The sequence below is a fragment of the Malus sylvestris genome, chromosome 1 (genome assembly GCF_916048215.2).
Source record: "Malus sylvestris chromosome 1, drMalSylv7.2, whole genome shotgun sequence".
Lineage (NCBI taxonomy): Eukaryota > Viridiplantae > Streptophyta > Magnoliopsida > Rosales > Rosaceae > Malus > Malus sylvestris.
The window spans coordinates 25857892-25872358 of NC_062260.1; the positions used below are offsets into that span (position 1 = coordinate 25857892).

The 14467-nt window shown below is 36.6% G+C and overlaps 1 protein-coding gene across 2 annotated transcripts; it reads right to left on the reverse strand.

Annotated features, from left to right (window-relative positions):
* Positions 1-3143: 3143 nt before the first annotated feature.
* Positions 3144-10216, reverse strand: LOC126627861 (uncharacterized). Of its 2 annotated transcripts, none has more exons than XM_050297446.1 (5): positions 7437-10216; positions 5439-5671; positions 5029-5211; positions 4614-4855; positions 3144-3609 (listed from the first exon to the last, which is right to left on the reverse strand). In XM_050297446.1, exons 1-2 carry the CDS (start codon positions 9758-9760, stop codon positions 5656-5658), a joined length of 2340 nt encoding a protein of 779 aa, XP_050153403.1. In that variant the 5' UTR covers positions 9761-10216; the 3' UTR covers positions 3144-3609; positions 4614-4855; positions 5029-5211; positions 5439-5655. The 2 variants fall into 2 exon arrangements, with proteins under 2 accessions (XP_050153403.1, XP_050153406.1); XM_050297449.1 differs by having other exon boundaries at positions 4555-4855.
* Positions 10217-14467: the final 4251 nt, after the last annotated feature.

Genomic DNA, 14467 nt, shown 5'->3' on the forward strand with positions numbered 1-14467 from the left:
TATCCTGTATCGTGAGTTAACAAAGTGGGCTTCACCTGTTTAAACTAAGGCCCATGGAACAAGAGTCCATTGTATTCTGGACTAGTTCATTTGATTGGGTTGGGCCTCAGGTAGCACAGAAAGGCCCAAATAGAATATTTGTCATGAATTGTTTTTTTTTTTTTTGTAGATATATATGATAAATTATTTAGTGTGATTCTCAATTGTCACGTGGCGTTGCGGCGTTATGAATCCATGTGTTATAATATGTTGGACAATATTGATAAATTATGGGCCAATATTGTACTTACAATGCTTGTAATTGCATGAATCGATTGGTAGCATTACCTAACAACGTGACGATTTTCCTGAAGCTCTCGTGACGTAGGAGCACAGAGGTGGCATAATTATCTTTTGTTCATCTTCAGGACTATGCTTGTGCCATGTCGATGATATATAGCACAAAATTCAAAGATGGAATTGTGTAGGACAAATGGGTGGCATACTAGCAATCCAATACGACCGCCCTAGTCTAGCTTGTAGACCTAACTCGACCTAAAACATTTATTCGGCTCCACACAAATGTTGTGTCGTAGGCAGGCCATAACCAAAGAAAAAGTAAACCTAAAGTTTATTACTTAATCAACCTACTAATTATAAAAGCGAATATTTTTTTATTACCACCATAATTCAGGTTGATATTCACCGTCAATTTATCACTATTAAATACGTTTAAATTTCGAGATTTATGTATCAAATATACTCAATTCTCAAAACTTAAATTCATCGAATGGTGAGACAGCGTGTAACATCCCACATCGTCCAAAGGAATGGATCACATAAGCCTTATATGTATATTCTCATCTTACCTAGCATGATGCATTTTGGGAGCTCACTGATTTCGGGTTCCATCGGAACTCCGAAGTTAAGCGAGTTCGCGCGAGAGCAATCCCATGATGGGTTATCACTGAGAAGTTCTCGTCTGAGTTCCCATAAACAAAACCGTGAGGGTGTGGTTGGGGCCCAAAACAGACAATATTATGCTATGATGGAATCGAGTTCGGGATGTGGTGGGGATCCGGATCGAGATGTGACACAGAAAGTGATAAACAATACCATTATTTGAAGACGGTGAGCAAGAATACATCCATTATAAAAAGCGTTAGGGTTAAACGTGGAGCAATTAGTAAAACCCTTTTGCCCAAAAAATAAAGTAGAATAATACGTTTAGGTGGCCAACTTTGAGTGGTACAGAGATGTAATCATAAAATTATAGGGAATATTTAGAGGAGGATTTTTTGTAATGATAATGTATGATGACCATCAGGGTGAGATTAGATAATTGGAGATTTTGATTTGACGGGAGTGCACTTAATTAATTTGTTTTCTTCTTTTTTTTTTGGTATTTACTGAATGACAAGAAATTATAATGACTAAGAGGTGAGATGGATTTTTCAACCTTTTAGGGCTCAACAGGTGGAGTCATTATTCAGTATGCTCGGAATATAATTATGTGGTTTTATTATTTCATTTTTCTCAAGTTATAACTTATAACACATGAATTATTACTTAGTAATGCAATTCAGTTTTATTCTTCTTCATTTGTAAATGAGATGTTTTAGGTTCGATTTTCGTTAAAGACGAATTTGAACCATATTATTACTAACTCATTATGAGACTAAACTCATCCCCTCTCTCTTAGTGCACCAGATGATTTTTTTTATTAATACACTATAAAGTGAGACAAATTAACAGTATCGTTTACGTTTACCTTACCAAATTAACTTGTGTTTTCAGTACGCATAAAAATCTCTCAAAAGAAGCGAGAATCTTAGTTTTATTAATTGGGAAGTAAAAAGTGACCAATGTCAAAGAGATAGTTCTTGGTGTGATTTATATTTTATTTGATGTTGGTTTGAACACTAAGTTGTGTTTAGGTTTTGGTTTTTCAAACAAGAAAGAAGGAAAATAAAAAAAAACTTTCATTAAAATTCTTTTTCCAATTTAGCCACTTGGTAGGAAAAACCTACTTGGAGAGATGCCATTGTAACAAAGTCAAATGAAAAATTGCACAAATTAGCAATTTTTATTTTTGAGTGCTAGGATCAGTTGTTCACCGACACGCGAGTGATTGTGAGTTGTTAATGTATGAGATTTGGTTTGCACGCATCAACGATTCACAATCACATGATACCCGTCTTGCTACGCACCAACGATTCATAGGCTCAAAGTCACCTGAAGGTAAGGTACCGTTTGGCGTTTTTTCTCTTCAATCGGCTACTCTAATAAAGTGTATAGGTAAGTCATTACAATCAAAACTCAAGGACCACAACTTTTAGGTGTGGGGTTAGTGGTTAGAGATACTAAAACTTTGTGAAAGAAATTGATTTGAGTACTATCTTTGTCATTATAACACATCATACATATGGTTGAAGTTCATGTGAATGAAATCATAGAAAGACAGACACTTTAGAATACAAAAAAATAGCCTTATTAATTGAATTGCCCCTTGTAATTGCTATTTAATCTCAATTTATGTTTGAAATTAGTTTTGTCTCCTGCCATTTTCAACTCTTTTAGTCTCATTTCACCTTATTTCATTAAAGAAACGCTAAATTCTAACCTAGTAAATCATTAAATTCCTTTTTCTTTCGTCGTGAATTCTAATTTGTTTCGCCAAGAAGATAAGTCGATTGAACTAAAGAGTACGATGGATGCAACACAAAGAGGTGTGTAAAAAGTGAAATATTCAAAATACCCTTGCATTTAACGTTTCTTCAGCAAAATGAGGTGAATTAAGATCAAAAGAGTTGAAAATGACAGTTATATGGACAATTCAATTAATAAAAATAAAAAATAAAAAAAAACACCAAAGCAGGTGGTACAGATAATTCAATTCCCTACCCCACCATCAAATACCCAATTTAACCTTTACTTTTACCAAGCATGTGCAAAAGAGTAGTTGGATTAAAAAATGATGTATTTCTGCATAAATCCATATCTAATCAGTAATTATATATTATCATGATCAGTTTTTCACTTTTCTGTGTGGAACTTTCTCAATTATTGGTGGAACAACAGTATGGAATACAAAGAAATAAGGTTTCCATTTTCCCTCATAAAACCAAAGTCACCAAAAAATAAAATGGGCCACAAGCAATAAATACCTACCAAAATTCATTTCATATCATATCAATTTTACGTAATTTTTCTCGAGTACTTACATTCATTTAGTGTCGACACATTTAATCATCTAACTACTTAAATTGAGTGATCAAGGAATGGTCAAATACATATCGACTCTGAATGTCTGCAGGTACTCACAAAAAATGGTGGACATGGGGTTTCAAAATTCAAACACAAACAAGAAAAAAAAAGAGGGAGGGGAGAGATGATATAAAGGGAAGAAAGCTAATTATGGAGGAGCATTTGAAAGTGTGAAGATTCTTGTAGAAAAGAGTGTTGTCCTATACTAATCATCATATCTACTTTCCCTTTAACAAGGACTTGAGTGGAGAGTGAACAAATGAATTCATTCCTCCTATCCATACAGGGGTTTTCCCTTCCTTTCCCTCCTGGTTGGTGAGCAGTCAGTATTTTGCCTCCCTTTGCCGACAGCAACCTCTGTGCCTTCACCAAATTCAGTAGCAAATGAAATCAGAGGTAGAAAGAGAGTAACAACATTTTACTCCCCCCACTAACTACACTTAATTAAAAAGGGTTTTTTTTTGGTCGAAATGGTCTTTGAGATTAACATAATACTTCTTAGTTTGGTCCCTGAGATTTAAAATCGATAGAACTTGTTCTTGAGTTCGTACACCGTCAATCATTTTGGTCATTCCGTGAAAAATCTTCATTAAATAAAGAGAAAATGACAAAAATACCATCAGATTTTGTTGAATCATTTTGGCCTATTTTATTAAATTGAGGGTATTTTTGTCATTTTTTCTTGTTTAAAAGAGATTTTTTACGGAATGACCAAAATGATTGACAGTGGACAAACTGAATGACCAGTTATACCGATTTTAAATCTCGGGGACCAAAGTGAGAAGTTATGTCAATCCCCAAAACCATTCTGGCTAAAAATGCCATTAAAAAGTGAGAACTTTCATTGATCGCGAGAGAAGTTCGATACAACTGTTTGACTAGGCAATTCTCACACCTAACAGAAATTCATGCTTTTGTGAGAGGTTACATGCAGATGACATAATCAGGCACATCTACCCAAGTTTTGTTCTTCATTCACATACCCACTTGGTATTTTCACAGTTTACTGCTCAGTCAAGTTACTAGTACTACATTGGGTTTCTACTTTCTAGGGCAAGAGGATGTTATGATTGGCATGGTTCATTCTAAACTCAACAAAGTACGATTTGAAGGTGCACCAGAAAGTGTGATAATTCTCCAAAACATGGAAGTTGGAACACTAAGACACTAAATCTATGGCCAACTCAACTAATGACTTCATATGCCACTTTGGCCTGTGTTTTTCTGTTTCTTGGTCCCATTTTTCATACTGTATCATTCTTGCAACAATACTTACGGGAAAATGAGAATTAAATTTGAATGCATCACCTGCTCAAGCCACGAACCGAGTTTCCTCAAGAATCATATATACAGTGAATACCACGTACATGTTCTCCCATCTTAAAGCGATCGCGACAAGGCTAAGGTCTTTCTAGCCAGTTAAACCACTAATGAAATCCATTGATGCGTGACACACAACCCGTTTTAGTTCTCAACCTGCACAAAAAGGACCACATACATGTTCTCCCATCTTAAAGCGATCGCCACAAGGCTAAGGTCTTTCTAGCCAGTTAGACCACTAATGAAATCCATTGACGCGTGACCTACAAAACCCGTTTTAGTTCTCAGCCTGCACAAAGAAAGGTGTTGCACATAGGTTAGCTAGTGCAAATCCTCAAGCAGACACTCAAGAATTTTTTAAAAAGTTGGGAATTTATGGTAAAACGTTGGCCCAAGGTGGAGCCAATGTTGAAAGGGGGCTGGAGATTATGTACGTGAATAACAAGTAAAAGAAACACCAACCTATTACTTAATAGTCAACATTACTAGCCGAAATTACATGCAGATTTGGTTCAAGTTCGTTGCAATATCCCTTTCAGTCATATTATGCACATCCTCTTGGAGACAACCCTCCTTGCTTCCATTTTGCTCAACACTTTTCAGTAATCATGGCAGGCCTATCAGATAACTGTGCAGACCGTAAATCTTCATCGTTGAAAAACGAAGTTAGTAAGGGCCCAGTTGGAGACTAAAAATGTCACAGATATAGAATGTTTAAAGCACAAGTTATCAAAGATGATGAGAAGTAATCTTAAGTTAAAAATTTAAAACATATCAATAAACACAAAAATAGAGAGAAAGAAAGATAAGAGACACAGACATACAGAGAGAGATCGAGAGAGAGGAATGATGGGAAATAAGACCCCTTGTACCTTCCTTTTCGTTGACCATGACAACTAAAGCACTGAGATGGACTTCCACTTCGCATGGTGGGGGGACCTCTTCAATTTCAGAAACTGATATACCAGCAGATATGCCTAGTTCAATCAGTGAGAAGTGCGTCTTCGGTTACAAAGATTCGCTCTCGTGTTCTCGCGAGGTTTGACCCATGCAACGACTCAAGCCTGGTTTACCATCCACCCAACCAGTTCAAGAAAACCCTGTCCTGCAGCAGAAAGAAAGTGTCAAACATTTCAAACAAATGCCATTTTAGTGTCCTTCGGCGATTTCGTTTCTCAAGAAAATATTACAAGTTCTATGCTTAAATTAGGGTGTACCACCACTCGTTCCAGACATTAAGCTTTGCCACATATTTCATCAAAGGTCCGAACAGGTGTTCCATAATTTGCCAAAAACAAAAAAACCGGAGTTCTTCGTATGATAGTTATACATTTCAGGTTATAGGAAAAACACAAACAGAATAAGTTAAATGGGCAAAAGAGAAAAACTAGATATGAGCCGTACTCAGATTGTGAATTGAAAACAACTAGAAGAGTCCGGTACAAGAAATCAAATCATGACAAGATACTGAGGCCATGCAGTGCTAATTTGAACAGGCTGTATAACAACATAGTCAATCTTGGTCATTAGCATCGATCCTATGTGTTAAATGTAGCGTACATGGCTACATGTGAAAGTTATCTGATTCCGAGATCTTAGGACACCAGAAGTGGAACTGCCTGCATATCAACTTGTCTAAACAGTATGGTGTTCAGCGTGGCACTTCATTTTGTGTTCAAGCACACTTAGCATAGAGGCCAATACTAACTGAGAGTGTGACTGCATATTCAACAGATATACAATGCCCTACTGATATCTTGTCCAATAAGAAGTGGCACATTGTCATCCTATTTGCTTAGAATTACAGAAAACTAGCAGTGGTATGCATGTAAGTTTCATGACAGGTACTTCAACCAGAGCAGTTAGACTTTGGGTCCATCCCAATGTTAAGTTGAACTCGGGTGACGAAGAATAACATATACAGAAATATAAGTATTGAGGAACAGAAAAGGCTAGATGTAATGAGCCATCAAGTGGCCAAAATTGGTTTGGTATTCATCTTTAATTGATTCAGAACGTTATTCCTCACGGTAGCTCTAGTCCGCATTACCACTGCAGCATCTAGGCACCACTTTAACAATGGAGATCCTATTTTGGTGTTCTACTAAAGACTCATATTCTTCTACCTCTTCTTTCCTCTTCTGAGACAATCTAACATGTCACTTTTCAATTTGTTTTCATGTCATTATGTTGGGCATCGAGCATGCTTAAACTCTAATACCACTATAAGCATCATTACTGCAGAAAAATAGCCCAAAATAATGGAAATGTAAAATTTTCACCAGTCATATGGCCACCAATTCATTATATTTTAGTTAAGAGCTGAACTTGGTGCAATGAAATGGTAGAAGATGTTACATAGGATAGGAGGACTTATCCAAATCAAATATCTCATACACAAGAAGAAAACAACAATCAATAACTGATATCAACAACGGAAACATGATAAACGCAGTTTTTTTAATTTAATGAAGAGAAATTGGATTTTGGAGGACACCATATTAAATGTAAAGAAACATATATCTCAAACTACTCTTGAAAGATGTTACAATTTATATTCAATCATCTTCCTGGACCACTTTTATGATTATAAAGATCAAAGGGCTTCTTCTTTACAACGTACAAACAGAAGAAACTCACAATCATTTTTTGGCAAGAGATTGACTATTTCATTAGAATCATGAAGATATGCCAGTTTCAGTAATACAATGTTCAAAATTCCTTCACATTAACCTTCCCTTCCAGCAATAACACTGAAATCTTTTAACTAGATGTGAAGTATAACTAGAAGAGAAAACAAAAAGAGAGGAAAGAATTCAATAAATCCTAGAGTTACAGAATCCTAGAGGAGTCAAAAAGAAAAACATTACACTGTGGGTGCACCGGAAAAGACCTCAGTCAGCATGTCATCCTCAATGTCTGCAGTCCCAAACAGCTCTGCTTCCTTTTCTTCCTCACTAGAAAGATCCCTTCTCTCGAGTTTGGCATGAGCTGCAATAAATATCATCTTCTGCACCTTTTCCAGGCCTACCCTTGAGTGCCTATGTACACGAATCCATTTCATGAAAGACCAATTGCACTTAAATCCACATGAGGTTGCATGGAGGAAGATAAGTCGCACAGCAACCCTCCCCAATGTCTTTAACTCACTTAGACAAGTTTCCCACACAAGTCTGCTGCTCTGCGGGTTTGCCATTTTCATCTTTCCAGTTACAGGATCTCGCTGTTTAACCTGAACTGCCTGAGCATACAGCGGGTCCATTCCTTCTGTTCTCCATTTCATGAGCTCCATCAATGCAACATGAGCTTCTTCCCTGGAAACCAACCTCGTAATGAGCTTATCTACATCCTTCTCCTGCTCGTGCGTCAAGCACTTGAATGGTGGAAGGTACTTTCCACTAGTGTCCCTCATCAAGTATATCGGGTCAAGTATAAATGCAGCCGACCATGCTGGGTGGTAGTTCTTTCTGAATCGTCTTTCAACTATTTTCTCAACAGGACCTTCGACAATGTTGAATTTGGCACACCAATCCTTTACTTTTGTTCTCAATTCTTCCCAAAGGGGCAGGCATTGCCCAAGTAATGGCCTCTCAGTCTCAATCTCCTGAGTCATCCCCCTGATCATCTTAACAAGTGAATAAACTGCCTCTAATTCATTCCAAAAACCTTCAGTTTGAATCATCCCTGCAACTTCCCTTGCAATTGGATCCTCCAGACATATCGCCTTATAGAAATCATCCAAGACAACCATTTGGAGTATGCGGGCACAGCTCAATATATCCTCCAGCATTGCATAGACAGGTGCAAAGTTCTTTGAGGTATCACATTTGGGCGAAGGAATTTGGATCAACCCAGCATATTCAAGCTCTTGCATCTTGTACTTCTCGAAAGCATGCCTAACCTCAGAGGTGCTATCTACAAAATTCGCAACCTTTAAGCAATTTTCAATGACAACCCTGAACAATGGAAGCTCTTTGTTAAAATCCTTAATCAAAGACATGAACCCCTGAAGCTGACAGGAGACGTTCACCATCCAATGGTTCTGAGTCTCCAAATTCCTCAGTGCCTTGGCCTTATACTTGTCCGCAACTATCCCCACGCAACGCTGCACAGCATTCCCACATATAGTGGTAACTGAGTCCCACAACACCTCTTCTGCATATTTCGTCGGAACTGACCCGCCAGTAAATACTGCCTTCTGGAAAACACTAATCCCATTCGGAAGATTAACCGTGAACTTAACAACATTCTCCTCCCCACAAGAATCCCTGCTTTTCCACCCATCAGAAGCAACTTGAAAAAACATTGCATCTCTAATCCTAGCTTCAGACTCAGCTTTCACCTCATCAAACTTAGCATCAAGTCGAGCACCCGAAAGCTCGCGCTGCAACAATGCAGGCAAGCCCACCTGGCTAAGGAAAGCCCTGAACTTGGGATGCTCGAGGCTCGAAAACGAGACCGACCCACATGACTCATAGAACCACTCAGACAGTAATTCAAGTGCAGAATCAATCTGCTCCTTATTAAGAGTGGCACCAGGCGAAGCTTTGGGACTTTTAAGTTTCTTCACACTTTTTTCTAACATTGCCAAAGCACCCAAATCCTCCTTCCCACCGGATAACACCAAATGGTGCTGATCTAGCCCCGTACTTCTCACAATCCCAACTGGGTTTGGAGACTGTGAGAAATTATGATCACCGCAGAAGCCGGAAGACTCGATCATAGCTAAAGAATGAACCTGAATCGACGTAGGACTAGTAAGAGGAGGAGCTTGAGAAATAGGAGAAGGACTAATACCCATTTGCGAGCTCCGCTTTCTGTGATTGTGTGACGACGGAGACGGCAAGGAAGATATGGGAACCGGCGAAGCCGCCACCGTTGAATTGGGTCTCAAAACAGAGGTAAAATTCGGGCAGGTACCCCGTTTGAGATGCTCCGAGGCGGTTCTGGAGGGGTTGGAGGCGGAGAAGACGGCGTCGCAGAGGGAGCACTTGAGCTTGACGGCCTTGGGGAGGTTGGAGTTGGGGGCGCGAACGAGAATGGGCTCCAAGTGAGCCCAGTACCAAGCTCCTTTCCCCTTTATGGCCTTTGTTCGAACAGTCACCAAGCTTTCGAATCGCCTGTTGAGGGCCCTAGCGGCTATGTCGTCCGGCGAGAGAGATGGGTCGGTGGGGGTTGAGTTTGTAGAAGCCATTGAAGCAAACGAGTTGAAATTGGGGAGTGTGAGTGACACAGTGAGTGAGTGAAGTGGTGGGCTTTCAGTGAAAGAACCAAGCTTTTTGGTGAGGTTGGTCTCTCACGGAGGTGGGTTCCGGGCATTTAGCCGGAAAGTGAAGGCCGCGGCGAAATGGGATTTGGGTTCGGGTTCGGGTTCGGATTGAAGCGGAGGTCCATTTCCATGGCGATCTTGGGGAGTGAAAAGAGTGAAAAAAGATGGAAGCTTGAAGCTTTTCAAGTGAGCTTTAATGGTGGGAGGTTTGTGAAATACTCAAGACTCGGCTGCAAAACTGCTCAACTGCACCTTCATCACACAACAGAAATGAGGGAGTACGGAGACATTCATATAGCGCAGACTCTGCAGACTCTAGAGAGAGAAAGTGAGAGAGTGATGAAAGAGGAGAGAGAATTTTATTCGACATGATCAAAAAATATAAAGATCTTTTTCTATTTATTCTTCTGACCAACAAATTTTTTTCTCTTTTTTTGTTTCCATTTTTTCTTCTCTGTGAGAATTTTTGCCAATATCTAAAGGGTTGTACTATCCACATATCCTATTTTACTTCTCACACATCCTTTATTAATTTATGTTCATTTATCTTCTTCAATTCATTCGATCCGACGGCCAAAAATTAAAAGGGTATGTGAAAAGTAAAAAATGATGTGTGGATATCACACCTCTATCTAAAAATCCTTGGAATTTCTTAGTGTTTGACATAAATGGTAGAAAATGTGTTTCCTTTTTATGGAATTTCAAAATTGCTTTCAATGCGTCTTGATTGGAGATTTTCTTTAGCTTAAGATGAAATTTTGTTGTGGTAAGTGCGTGACGTTAACTGATTGAAACTTCGTAATTCATATGGTAGAGCTTTTACATTTGTATTTGTAGTTCGGTAATCGATTTTTTAAGGCTCGTAATTCAATTATAGTATTCATCATTCACGTATAAAAATAAATAAATAAACATGAGTTTTGCACAAATATTTCTTAAATACGCAAGGCCGTAGACAATGGGTTTTCATTATTTTTACTTGGGATTCTATATAAATACTTTCATTTCTTTCTTTTTCTTTGGGATATTTTGGCTCAACACTATTAAGTGATAAAGATGCTCACTGTCCTATTTATCATTATTAAATGAGTTTAAATTTTAAGAATTGTATAGTGGATAGACATCCAATCGTGATAAATAAGGTACCATTTCCTTTGTATGTTATTGCTCCTTTGCATTTTTGTGGAGATATATCCTTTTATACCGTTATACATTGTATATATATCCTATGGACGGATGCATAGTATTGTTTTTCTTTCCTCTTATTGTGTTTGTTACCATTCAAGTTCAGATTCCATTCTTAGAGGAATAAAATACATCGACATTGTATACATATGTATATTGTCACGTGTATTGTTTTTATTTTAATTTTTGAAAGGTAGTTGGGAAGTCTAATATGTATCATATGTTGGATTCTTGCATATTATACATGTTGATAGTGAATTCCATATCAAGGAAATGAGAGACCTTATATATGCTTATAAACCGTTGATGCACAAACCGATTTGACTTTGAAACAACGCAAAGTGTCAAGATGTGACCCTCTATAGGTTGCTTCTATTACCTAGTGATGATAGTATGTAAAGAGATAAGAGATAAATAAAGCAAACACAAAATATACATGGTTCACCTTAAGTTTGATTACGTCCACCTTGATAGAGGAACTTTCATTAATAATGTAGAGTTTACATGATACAAGGGTTTAGACATAGTCATCATTTAGTGAGTAATAATAGATTAATTAAGTAGAATAATATCATCAGGGATCAATTGGGGGGAGAACAATCTTCTTTCATAGTCGAGGAGAGTCCCTTTTTTTCGTTAGCCGTCGATCTGGGACTAGAAGATTTATTCTAGTGTTGACATGTGTCGGTTTGTGATTGGTCTCATGGTTGGAGAGAAATTCATGTGCTTTGGCATGGGTGCTTTAGCATGACCTCTTTAGTAGGTCTTCGAATTTATAAAGTTGACGGGTGCTCAGTAATTTCGAGATTGGTGAAGTATGATGTAAACATAAGTAATTAGGCTACTCCATGTATTCTCATTACTTTTATGGTGGAACCTCAATTTTCTTCATGGTGTTAGAGCATATTGTTCTATGTGTAAAGCCCAATAGTGACACATGCTCCGCGTCACCCTGTTTGTGTTGTTCACGTTCACGTATAAGGTTTGAAAATTCGTCATAGGTGAGGGAACATGTTGATAGTGAATCTCACATCGAGGAAAAGAGGAACCTTGCATATGCTTATACGTAATTGGGCTACTCTCCATATAGTCAATTAGTTTGACAGTAAAACCCCAATTTTCTTAATATATTCACTTTAACCGTTTAAAATTAAAAATTTAGCTAATCCAGTATGATTATATAGGGATCTATATATATGATGATCAAGACTTGAAATATTAAGCAAAGCAAAACCGGTTAACTATTTGATTGTGATAATGTGATATCGTTTGTCAAACAAGAAAAATTATTTGATTGTGATAATGTGATCATCATACTTGAAAGTTTGGTGGAGTGGTTACAAGGGTGACCCATAAATATATCACTACTTTATGTTTAATTATTTTTATTGGATGATTTCAAAATTATAAAAATAAAAAAGGGGAGAACAAATTGCAAGAAAATTACCAAAAAAGGAAAAGGAGAAGTTCATGAATGTCGTAACATTTGTTTATTGTACTTATAAAAGTGGTATTGATTTTATAAAAAAAAAAATATATATATATATATATATATTTATATAAGGATTGTGCTATTCACACATATTTTTTTTATATTTTACACTTCCCTCTCAAGATTCGGGCCTCAGATCAAGTGAGTTGAAAATGAAAAATGACAGAAATTAACAGTGGTGTATGGGATAAAAACAAGGGTATAAATGACACCGTCTTTGTACAATTATATTTAACTACAATAGGTATATGTGGTGTGGATGTGAAAAGTCAAAAAAGTATGCTTAATTATTCGAGTAAGAGGAGATGGCATCTTCACCTAAAGCATATGAGTGCTATGATCTATCCAACCTAAAGCTTTTTACATATGACATGATTTTAGATCCAAGGTCTATTTCAAGGTTGGAGAATGTTGAAAAAGATGATATGGATCACAAACTGCATTTGAATTACAGATACCAAGTTTCTGCATTTATTCATTTTGTCTTTGCATCATAAAAAAAAAATATGAGGTTTCATTTTCAAAGGGTTTTAAGATAGAATTATGTTTTGATGTCGAAAGCAGAGCAGTAAATGCTGTTGAAACTCAATCAATTGACAAATATCAAATCATTATTTTTAATTTTAATCAATGAGACACGTGTGCATTTGTTATTTGTTTTTCAGCAATACTTGCTATTCTTCTTTCAGCAGCGAAACATGATTCTTTAAGATATACTACTATATTAGTTTTGGATTTTTCTAGACTAGTAGAACGTCTCAATGCATTCTGGTTCAAACACTTTCCTATCTTTTTAGGCTAGCGTTGGGTACAAATATTGTTTGTAATCAAATCCCGCCAATAATGTGGCATAAACAATTTATTAATATTATAACACGTTGATTGATGAATCAATTATATGATGCAACACCAGCATAGTAAATGGGATACAAACATAAATCCAAGAATCAGTAAGCTGGAATCCATCAGGTTATAGAGAAAACATAAAGGTTTATTTGTTTGTTTTAGTTCATGAATGTTAATTACAATAGCAGCCATAAGGCTTAAATAGACTTCACTCGACCCTTGGGAAAGTCAGGGGAGTCTCAGAGTATGTAAAAAAAGTAAATCGAACATAAAATGAAAAGTTTTATTTTTATTACAAACTTTCAAAGGCAGTTTTGAAAGTCTAAACGACCTCAGATGACTTTAATCCATCATACATTATGGCAAAGTCGTGTGTTGAACTGGAACTCTATACTCCTTTCAGAATGCCAAATCTGTAAATTCCCACCACACTCTTTTGTCTTCCTTTAGTTTATTTCGTTTTTAATCCACTCAATCATCTGTTCTACATCACTAAAACACGTGAACTAATAATATTATGTGACGATATTCCTATATTAACAACTTTTTCCAAACAACTATAAAAGAAGTATGTTCGTTGGTGGTAGCCTGGTAGGTTATTTTTCCCACAAAACAATATTAAAGTTTAGAAAATAGGAGTTCAAACTTGGAATCATAGGTCTTTACCAACATTTACATAAAAAATATAGAGAAAGTATTTTCAAGATTCCAATACATCACCCTTATAATTACTTCCCATTAGGCTAATAATTAGGTTTCAGTTAATTATTTTCTAACATTAATTTGTACACGAGTTTCACATTTATTGGGTGGAACCCAACCCCAATCGTATGGAATAAACTTTTTGATGAATTTAATAATTGGAATACCTTTTACTGTACGTTATTCGGCTCCTGTAAATTGTTTTCTTAATATCTTCAAAACATTGAACCACTCCCTATTTTTAACATTAATGATGTAGGACTAGGTTTTTTTTTTTTTTTATCAAAACGGTTTCGTTTTAAAGTTAAGCAATAAAAAGTTGTTTAGTAAATTTAAAATATCTAATTTTTAATGATCTTTGGACATTAACTTTTAAAAACATCATGTAAGTTGTTTTTATAAGCTGC